Source organism: Ahaetulla prasina, chromosome 11 (genome assembly GCF_028640845.1).
Source record: "Ahaetulla prasina isolate Xishuangbanna chromosome 11, ASM2864084v1, whole genome shotgun sequence".
NCBI classification, from domain to species: Eukaryota; Metazoa; Chordata; class Lepidosauria; order Squamata; family Colubridae; genus Ahaetulla; species Ahaetulla prasina.
This window is the reverse complement of record NC_080549.1, coordinates 6184169-6194629: the sequence shown is the minus strand read 5'-3', so window position 1 is coordinate 6194629 and position 10461 is coordinate 6184169. Positions and strand designations below refer to the sequence as shown.

Here is a 10461-nt window from a genome sequence, read left to right as displayed (position 1 = left end):
ATTAATCTCCCAATAGTGGTAAGGAAGATGTCATCTTCTTGGACCAACTAACGAGATTAGCCAACAATAGTTGGCTAACAAAAGGGGCGTGCATAAGCGCACAAACGTGCCTACCGTTCCTGTCCTATTGTTTTTCTTTTCTTCTTCCTATATATGTTTATATGTGTATATACTATATAATCTTTTTGTATGATGTTGTGACAAAATAAATAAATAAATAAATAGTAGAGAATCACGACATAGTTATAATCCCTAGTACTGGTCTCTTGCGTGAGTTGGACTAGATGACCACCAAGGTCCCTTCCAACTCTATTACCGTTACTGAAATGTTACTGACATCAATCAAGATAGTGGGAGGGGGCTGCGCATCTCGGTGGTAGGAAGTGGGCGGTTCGGGGGGTCCCGAAACTTCGGTTCTCACGCTCCTCCTGCGCCCCGAAAGAAGCCGCGCCTGCCTTTTGCGCGCTCCCTCTTTGCGCGCTCCAAGCGGCCGAAGCGAGCGGGCGGAGCCGGGGAAGGAAGGCGAGGAGAGGGGGGTTGGCTCTGCCGGCTTGCAAGTTCCAGCCCCGGGCGGGTCCAAGGCGGAGCCGACCCCCGCTGCAAGCAGGCGGGGAAGCAGCTTGGAGAGGCGGAGCGCGTCCGCTCGCCCTGCGCCGCCATGCCCAAAGTGGTCTCCCGTTCCGTGGTCTGCTCGGACACGCGCGACCGGGAAGAATACGACGATGGCGAGAAGCCGCTCCACGTCTATTACTGCCTCTGCGGACAGATGGTGCTGGTTTTGGGTGAGCCAAGCAAGGGACCCACCCCCACCCCACGGCGGCCCCATCCCCATCCCCGCCTTTCCTGCCCTCCGGTCGGCCAGGGCGCAAAGCGGTCCCATGGGCCCCTCTCCAAACTTTTGGCCATTACGCACCGGCTGTTAGCACCGAGCCGTTGGGGCGCGAGGGTGAGGCTGATGGGAGTTGAAATCCCAAAAGCTTCGGGTTGGTTCTGAAGCTTGCCTGCCAAGAGTTTTCAGCCTGGTGGGTCTGCTGGGGGATGATGGGAGTTGCAGTCCTCTGGATGGGGGGGGGTGTCCTGCTTCCCCCAAGACCAGCAAATAACAGCTCTGCCTCGTGAACTGATTTGGGGGCTGAGCAGGGGGGCGTTTAAACCTAATGCAAAAAGTATATAGCTGCCCAGAGTCGCTTTTGGATGGGGAGATGAGCAGTTTATCAATGTAATGAAATAAATAAATAAATTAACCATCCTGATCTTGGAAGGTTTGGAAAAGAGACCTGAATCAAGAGCGGAGCTGTCCAATGTTTCATTCACAGGGCTTTATATTAAGATCTGTAGAAAAAGGCAATTTTGTAGTATCAAAAGTTCGGCTGTTTGATGTTTTCTGTCGAAGTCTGATTTGATAACTAAAAAATGGGATTGGAATATTGATTTGATGTTGGTTGATTGCTTTAGTTTTCTAAAACAAGGTTGGCAAATATTGTTCATAGACACACTGCTGTAAGAAAACTATAGTTAAGCTCTGTATGATGGCTTTCATGTTAGAAGGCAGTTTAGTAGTATTGAAAGTTTGGCGGTTTGATGTTTTCTGTCGAAGTCTGATTTGATAACTAAAACACGGGATTGGAATATCGATTTGATGTTGGTTGGTTGCTTTAGTTTTCTAAGGACCTCCTACCCAGCATCGATCGCCAGAGTTTAGATTTATTTTCCCTGAAGGTTTTTTTAAAAATTATGATGATGATTTTTCCTAGATTGCCAACTTGAGAAGCTGCCCATGAGGCCCCGCGATCGGGCCAGAGTTATCGATGCGGTCAAACATGCCCACAAATTCTGTAACACGGAAGAAGAGGAAAATGTTTACCTGCGCAGGTAGGAAGGCCTCACAAAGCCCCATTTTCAGGGATAGTCAGCCTGCAGCCAGACAGCCATGGCCAAAATCAAAGATGTCCAATTTCGGAAGCAACCGTTTGCTTTTAATGGGGTTCTTGCAACAAACTAAGATTAAGCAAAGTACATTGCACTTATACCAGTGGTGGGATTCAGCCAGTTCACACCACTTTGGGAGAACCGGTTGTTAACTTTCTGAGCACCTTGGCAAACTGGTTGTTGGAAGAAATCATTAGGACAGAGAACCGGTTGTTAAATTACTTGAATCCCACCACTGACTTATACCTATTTTTCTTCTCTACCTAGGCCCGAAGGCATTGAACGGCAATACAGGAAAAAATGTGGCAAGTAAGTGATTTGAGAGGAAGTAATTCGGAAGATTAGACAGCCAACAAATCTTGATTCCTGTGAGAAAAGACTATGCAGCCTGTGGGGGCCATTGTGATCTGGTGCATTAATGCAGCCAACTAGTTCTCCAAAGTAAAATAAAAATAAAAATAAGGGGATTTAAATCCAGTGTGATGTAGTGGTTAAGATGTCGTCCAGCAGACTCTAATGCAAACTTATCTGCATCCCTAATTGGGTGTCTTCTTGTAAATTGGGCTACTAGCTGTTAGGGGTTGAGATCAGGAGTGAAATGCTCCCGGTTCAGACCAGATCAGCCGATCCGGTAGCGATGGTGGTGGGTGGTTCGGAGAACTGGTAGCAAAAATCCCTGCCCCCCCACCCCATGACCACCCAATCGCCCGTTTGCCCGCTTGCTGCTTCTTTCCGGCTCGCTCGCTTTTCCCGCCCGAATGGTAGGAATAGGTTGTAAAAAATGCTTTTAAAAGGTAAAAAATCTGCGGGATCATCGGAACCTTTTTTTTTTACTTTTTAAAGTATTTTTTAAACTACCCATTCGCCCGAATAGGTAGTAAAAAAATGCTTTAAAAATAAATTTTTTAAAAAGGCTCCAACCGCGCACCACAGCTGATCGCACCCCCCCAAGCGCTGTTCTACTTACCTTCCTTCCCATGCCTCCTTTGGGTGCGCACACGCACCTTGCACGTGGTGCGTGGTTTGCACTGCATGTGCGGCGTGGTTTGCACTGCATGTGCGCGCACAGCGCACATTTGGAACTCAGAGTGTATCCGCAGCCACCGAACCGGTTCTAAACTGGTTCAGATTTTACCCATGGTCGACATCCAATTTAACAAATACTGGTAGGCCCAAATTAGTGAAGGGTGAAATGATTGCAGTTTCTGTCATTCTGAGGCTTAATGTAGCAGGGGAAGTGAGCTATCAGATTTATGTTAGACTGTTTATTAGAGGTAGGAAATAAAACAAGTCTTTGCTTCCTTTCCAGGTGTGGCCTACTCCTTTTCTATCAACACCAGCAGAAGAACGCTCCCGTGACGTTCATTGTTGATGGGGCTGTGGTCAAATTCGGACAAGGTTTTGGGAAGACCAACATCTACACCCAGAAGCAAGAGCCCCCTAAGAAGGTAGAGAGACAGAGAGACTTCTCTTCTAATAATAGTAGTAACTGTTTAATTAATAGTAGTAACTGTGAGAAGCATCTTGGAGTCCTAGTGGACGACCATTTAAATATGAGCCAGCCATGTGCCGCAGCCGCCAAAAAAGCTCCATAAACAGTTTTAGGCTCCATAAACAGAGGGATAGAACCAAGATCACATGAAGGGTTAATACCACTTTATAATGCCTTGGTAAGGCCACACTTGGAATCCTGCATCCAGTTTTGGTCGCCACGATGTAAAAAAGATGTGGAAACTCTAGAAAGAGTGCAGAGAAGAGCAACAAAGATGATTAGGGGACTGGAGGCTAAAACACATGAAGAATGGTTGCTAGAACTGGGTATGTCTAGTTTAATGAAAAGAAGGACTAGGGGAGACATGATAGCAGTCTTCCAATATCTCAAGGGATGCCACAAAGAAGAGGGAGTCAAGCTATGCTCCAAAGCACCTGAGGGCAGGACAAGAAGCAATGGGTGGAAACTAATCAAGGAGAGAAGCAACCTAGAACCAAGGAGAAATTTCCTGAGAGTGAGAACAATTAACCAGTGGAATAACTTGCGTCAAGAAATTGTAAATGCTCCAACACTGGAAGTTTTTAAGAAGATTTTGGATAACCTTTTGTCTGAAGTGGTGTAGGGTTTCCTGCCTAAGCAGGGGGTTGGACTAGAAGATCTCCAAGGTCCCTTCCAACTCTGTTATTCTATTCTTGTAGTATGTGGAGAGGAGATCAGTAGGCAGGATGCCTTGAGCTGCCAACCGATGTGGAGTTCCAAAATGTCTTTTGACTGGATTTCCTAGCTCCCTGTCCATGTCCTTCACCTGATCTCTGAAAGCTTTTCTTGCTCCAAGAAGTCCTGAAATAATTTGGTCGTGAGAGCAAGAGGTTGTGTGGCGTATCTTCATTTTTAAAAATTTGATATCCAGTTGACTTAAATCTTATCGGAGGATGCAATCTTCCATTCGGTTTCCTTTTCTCGGGCCCAAGAGCATAGCTCCATAAGCCTCAGTTCATCCAATCCACCTCAATCATCAGCCAAACGCACAATATTTTAAAGCATAATATTGAGGGTTGAGGGCCACAAATTAGCAGAATGATTCTTGAGAAGAAATCTTGAGGTCTTGGAAGTAAGTGGGTATGTTCCCCCCCCTCCCCCCGCTTTCCTGATTTTGCATTAAAAAATGGAATCCATTTTAAATCTGCTAAATATCTTTAGCTTCCTAAAGGAATCTGGGACACAGCCTCCCCATCTCATTTATTGGTACAACTCTTAAGGAATTCAAGTTGTAAAAAAAAAGAGAGGGAGAGTGGGGGGATTGGACATCTGTACACAGCTGTTGATCTGCAAGTTACGGCGCCTGTTCTGAGACACACACACCCCCAAAAAATATGAGGTATAGGACAGATCTGCCTTTCATTTCTTAGTATTAAATTTCAGAACCAGCTTTTTTCAGATCTGTGAAGGATACCGTAGTCATCTTTTACGTTTGCTAATCCTCAACTGCACGTAATACTCTTTTACAAAAGAAACTTCTCTCCTTCCAAGGTGATGATGACCAAACGGACCAAGGACATGGGCAAGTTCAGCTCAGTGACGGTCTCCACCATCGATGAAGAGGAAGAGGAGATTGAAGCGGTAAGGTCTTCCATATAGGTCAAGAGCAAGCAACTGTTCTGTCCCCCCCCTCGCCTCCGTCCGAGCGATGACTTAATTAGCCGGCACTATCAGCTCTGGCAGCAAACTAGCGAGCATCTGCCAAGTGTCTCTGTTATCTCCCTTGATGCCGATGAGTCAACAAACAGTACTTCAGCTCTAGTTAAGCAGTTGATTTGCCTGCTACGAAGAGGCATAGCAGCCCTTGCTGCTTTTATATCCTGTGGGGTGTGGCTCCATGACTCAGCACTTCCTAGGCCTGCCCCCCCGCTTCTGTTGTTCCCGCCTCTCCTGCCTACGAAATCTAGGGTCCAGCCAGGCCTGATTGCCATCAGCTGGGTCTGGAGGCGTGGCCTGGGGGGGAAAGAGTCAGGGCACGGAGGCCTCATTATCTCTTCCACCTGGCCTACCTCTGGCTCCTGGAGCTGAGCCAGGGAAGCCGGTGCTCCCGAGGTAAGTCCTGACGGCCCTTCCCCCTCACTTTCCAAGTCACTTTCTGGCAGGAGGCCCGACTCGGGGGGCGCAGACACAACAGCAACCATAGCTTCTCGAGTATACCAAAAAGACAGCAATCTTTTTTTTTAAAAAATAATATTTATTAAATTTCCAAAAATTTAAAATACACAATACCAAAAAACCCCACAATACACAAAAAGTAAAAAATATAAAACAAAGAAAGACAAACGCATCGAAATTACAATACTCATAACAGCTTTTTCTACATCGGTATCTCTTATCCTATTTAACCTCTATATACAGATTCTACTTCCAAGTAGCTCTATCTTAAACTAACATCTTTGTTTAAATTATCTATTAACCTCTATTCAGAATTCAATCTCATAGCAAAAATCTCCCTTAAGTTTTATGTTTACTCTGCAGCCAGGAATACCATCTATTCCATATTTTATAGTACTCACTATCTTCCCTGTCCTTCATTTCCATAGATAATCTATCCATTTCTGCACATCTATATATATATTATTATAATTTGGTGCGGTGGGATATCTGGATGTTTCCAATTCTGTGCTATCACAATTCTACTTGCCGTCAATATGTGTCATATGATATATTGTATATTTTTTTCCATTTTCCCTTCCAGAATGCCCAATAGAAATAGTTCCGGTTTTCTTAGAATAGAAAAGATAGAAAAGACAGCAATCTTACTGTTTGCCACACATGTTACAAGATTCTCTCCAGACACTTTGCCTTCCCCTGGCAATGACCAGATAAGGCTTTGTGGATCTTGATGGAGATCAAATTTATGTTGCTTACAGCTATGCAAGGACTCCAAGCTAGGTCCTTGTTTGACCCCTCCTTCCAGCTTAGCTGGCGGTTTCCCATCAATTTTCTTGAAGGCAACAGGGGAGATTTAGGTGATCAACCGGTTGATATTTGAAGCCAAGGGTTTAGTCAGTGGCTTCTGGTCATTATGATACCTCTTCCCTCCGTAGATTCTAATCTTTTACACTTTCTCTTTTTTCTTAGAAAGATACCAGAGTAATGTCTAGTGACCAAAGAAATTACTGTAGTAGATCTTTGTCCAACACAATGGGCAATTTGAAATGAGTCACATTGGTTCATGCATCACGTTACAGTACTATATGCTTAATCATGGTTTACATGGTAATTATTATTTACAAACCAACAACCGACTACGTTCATATAAAAACCTAAGCCATAAACCCTAGTTCACACATCACGATGGTTAGATTTACGATGATGATACCAGTTACATGATTCCACCAATTATGTCCATTGGTGTCAATTGACACAAATCACATTAATTGCATCATTTGGATTTAACGGACCTTTGCGTTTTATGGACAGTTGGATTTAACAGACATTGGCTATAAGAGACTTAATCCTGTCAGTGATGGCTAATTTTTTCCAGACCGACTGCCCAAAGCACGCGAACCCCCAAAATGCAATGCGTGAACGGCCCCCTGCATGCGCCCCAGCCCTTGCGCATGCACACAAACACATCTGCACCTGCCCTGCCCCCGCACATTCGTGGCAGAGCCCCGAAGACCAGGTGGCTGGTGGGAGGCGTGCGCACACACGCAGCGGAGCTGAATTGGGGCGCTGGCTCGCGTGCCATTAGAGAGGGTGCTGCATGTCATAGTTTGCCATCATGGTCCTATGTGGTCTATAAAATCGGGCTATTTATTATATTTCATTCTAGCCTGTTTGGGATGTGTTTCTTTTCTGCTGACACTACCATTGTGTAGCCTTAATCCCTTCTTATGGAATATTTTTCAGCGAGAAATTGCTGATTCATATGCCCAAAATGCCAAAGTGATCGAGAAGCAGCTGGAAAGGAAAGGAATGAGCAAGAGAAGGCTGCAGGAACTGGTGAGTGTCTGTTTTTCATTCCTTCTCTCATTTCTGCACTTCCGGTACAGGTTTGAGGCAACGACTAGTTCCAGAGATTCTGGTAGGAACCGACACACGGTTATTCTCTCTAAATAACATGCCTTAAAGTACTTGTAGATCTGAGGATGTTTGTCGAAGGCTATGAAAGGGACGCAGTGGCTCAGTGGCTAAGACGCTGAGCTTGTCGATCGAAAGGTCGGCAGTTCAGCGGTTTGAATCCCTAGCGCCGCATAATGGGGTGAGCTCAGTGGTGGGATTCAGCCAGTTCGCACCCCTTCGGGAGAACCGGTTGTTAACTTTCTGAGCAGTTTGGCAAACTGGTTGTTGTAAGAAATCATTAGGGCAGAGAACCGGTTGTTAAATTACTTGAATCCCACCCCTGGGTGAGCTCCTGTTCCTTGCCTCACCTTCTGCCAACCTAACAGTTCAAAAGCACGTGAAGAGGGAGTCAAGCTATTCTTCAAAGCCCCTGAGGGCAGGACAAGAAGCAACGGGTGGAAACTAATCAAGGAGAGAAGCAATTTAGTACTAAGGAGAAATTTCCTGACAGTGAGAACAATTAATCAGTGGAATAACTTGCCTCCAGAAGTTGTGAATGCTCCAACACTGGAAGTTTTTAAGAAGATGTTGGATAACCATTTGTCTGAAGTGGTGTAGGGTTTCCTGCCTAAGCAAGGGGTTGGATTAGAAGACTTCCAAGGTCCCTTTCAACTCTTGTTATTCTATTCTATCCCTTTAATGCTTGCTTTTCTGTTTTGTTTTTGAATTTGACCAGGCCGAGCTGGAAGCCAAGAAGGCCAAAATGAAAGGGACACTTATCGACAATCAGTTCAAGTAAGAAGTTTCTCCAAAAGAAGAGAAGCAATCCAACACATTCTTTTGTTTCCTTTCTGGTTTGTCCCAAGGAATTTGGCTGCACTCATGAAAATGGCAGTGAATGGCGGCAACCTGGCAAACAGAAGCTATCTGTTTCTTGTCTGGTTTATTTCTAATAAACATTTGCCTGTAGCCTGGGTTTTAATTTCCTTCGAGGCTTTCCTTCTCCAGGTTCTGAAAATTTCAATTTCTGTAATTTGCTGTAATATTCTGTTTTGCAAAACATTGTAAAATGTGTGAGGAGAACCGCAGACTTTTGAGATTTTTTTTTAGTTATTTGTATATTTTCATATGTACATAGAATTCTGGCGAGACAGAAACCAATAAAAATATTAAACATTTGGTAAACAATTAGTTTTGTGTGGCTGTCATTTCTTTGTCCTCTGGAATTCATTATAAGGTGACCAACTTTTTTACAATGAGAAGTAGGACACAAATTGAAGAAAAAAATATCGTAAATAAAAAACATTTTATTCATTGTAACAATAATTTCTTCCAACTATATTTCTCTTTCCCTTCATGGATTATTTTGTGCGGTTTACACCCTGAGGTAACCAGGGAAAAATTCAAGTGAAACGACCGAGCATTAAACTCGGGTGCCAAAAATACACATTAAAGGGTTTTTTTTAAAAAAAAAATGACATGAAGGTCAGTTGTTGAGTTGTTGAGTGAATCGCTGAAGTTATTAAATGAATCACACAGTTGTTAAAGGAATCCGGCTTCTGCTATTGACTTTCCTTGTCAGAAGCTGGCTGGGAAGTTCACAAGCCGTGAGCCCAGGACCCCAAGGATGCTGCAGCCATTGTTGCTTGAGAAACATCTGAATTTTGATTGTGCGACCTTGGAGGTGTTGTGTACAAGGACCAGTTGCAAGGCATTTTTTCAGTGCTGCTGTAAGTCCTCTCTCTCCCTCCCTCCCTTCCTCTCCTTCTCCCTCTCCCCCTCCCTCCTCTCTCCCTCCCTCCAGTCTCTCTCCCTCCCTCCATCTTTCTCTCTTTCCCTCCTTCCCTCCCTCCTTCCTTCTCTCTCCTGCCTCCCTCCTTCTCCCTCTCTCCCTCCTCCTCCTCTCTCTCTCTCCCTCCTTCTCTCTCTCCCTCCCTCCCTCCTTCTCCTTCTCTCCCCCTCCTCCTCTCCCTCCCTCCCTCCTTCTCTCTCTCTCCCTCCCTCCTCTCTCCTACCCTCCCTCCCTCCCTCCTTCTCTCTCTCTCCCTCCCTCCTTCTCTCTCCCTCCCTCCTCTCTCTCCCTCCCTCCTCCTTCTCCTCTCTCCCTCCCTCCTCTCTCTCTCTCCTTTCCTCTCCCTCTCTTTCTCCCCCTCCCTCCTCTCCCTCCAGTCTCTCTCCCTCCCTCCCTCCATCTTTCTCTCTCCCTCCCTACCTCCTTCTCTTTCCCTCCTTCCCTCCCTCCTTTCATCCCAATGTCTTGCAATAGCAGAGTTTGGCCAGCAGAGGTCTACAAGCGACACGTGGCTAAACCAAACCAAGCCCGTCAAGTTTCTAGTTCTGATGGGGGGGGAAAGAGCTCAATTGTCCCATACAGCAGATCATAGGAAGAAACAAGTTGCTAGTTTTAACACCTTTCAAAAAAAAATAATCTTTGCCAACAGGTAAGAGAACGGTCCAGGTTGGAAGAGTTTACTACTCGGAGGGTCTTCCTGAGAAGCTGGACCGAAGGTGCCTTTTTGTTTGTTTGTTTGTTTGTTTCAAGCGGCAACTGGACTTTTCTGGTTTTTCTTTGAAGATGTTTCGCTTCTCATCCAAGAAGCTTCTTCAGCTCTGGCCGAATGGTGGAGAATGGAAGGATTTATATTTTATTTTTAGCTGTGCACTTTGGGATGAAGACCCTTGGAATGGTGTGGGAATAAGAATGGATTTCCAGAGAAAAAAAATTGCAGACTACAGGAACCCTCTGCAGCACTCAGGTGACCCTGAGGATACAGATAAACCTCCAGGTGCCCTCAACCACCCTCTAAAAGGATGCAAAGGACCAGCTGCCTGCAAGGAATATCAATCCTTCCATTCCCCACTATCCTGGTCAGACCTGAAGAAGCTTCTTGGATGAGAAGCGAAACGTCTTCAAAGAAAAAAGCAGAAAGTCCCAGTTGCCTCTTGAAAAAAACGCACCTTTGGGACAACCCTGACCTTGGATGACCGAG

General features: G+C 45.2%; 1 protein-coding gene across 1 annotated transcript; it reads left to right on the top strand.

Moving 5' to 3' along the window:
• Positions 1-512: 512 nt before the first annotated feature.
• Positions 513-8662, top strand: STEEP1 (STING1 ER exit protein 1). Its single transcript, XM_058196711.1, has 7 exons — positions 513-782; positions 1755-1872; positions 2197-2238; positions 3239-3377; positions 4952-5041; positions 7319-7411; positions 8208-8662. The coding sequence occupies exons 1-7, from the start codon at positions 659-661 to the stop codon at positions 8268-8270; spliced, it is 669 nt and encodes a 222-aa protein (XP_058052694.1). The 5' UTR covers positions 513-658; the 3' UTR covers positions 8271-8662.
• Positions 8663-10461: the final 1799 nt, after the last annotated feature.

What these genes read in the sequence shown, in the direction of transcription:
- STEEP1 (XM_058196711.1), top strand. Translation starts at nt 659, where the DNA reads ATGCCCAAAGTGGTCTCCCGTTCCGTGGTCTGCTCGGACACGCGCGAC. An exon ending in GAAAATGTTTACCTGCGCAG is followed by an intron (nt 1,873 to 2,196) that starts GTAGGAAGGCCT and finishes TTCTCTACCTAG; the next exon opens with GCCCGAAGGCATTGAACGGC. An exon ending in AGAGAAGGCTGCAGGAACTG is followed by an intron (nt 7,412 to 8,207) that starts GTGAGTGTCTGT and finishes GAATTTGACCAG; the next exon opens with GCCGAGCTGGAAGCCAAGAA.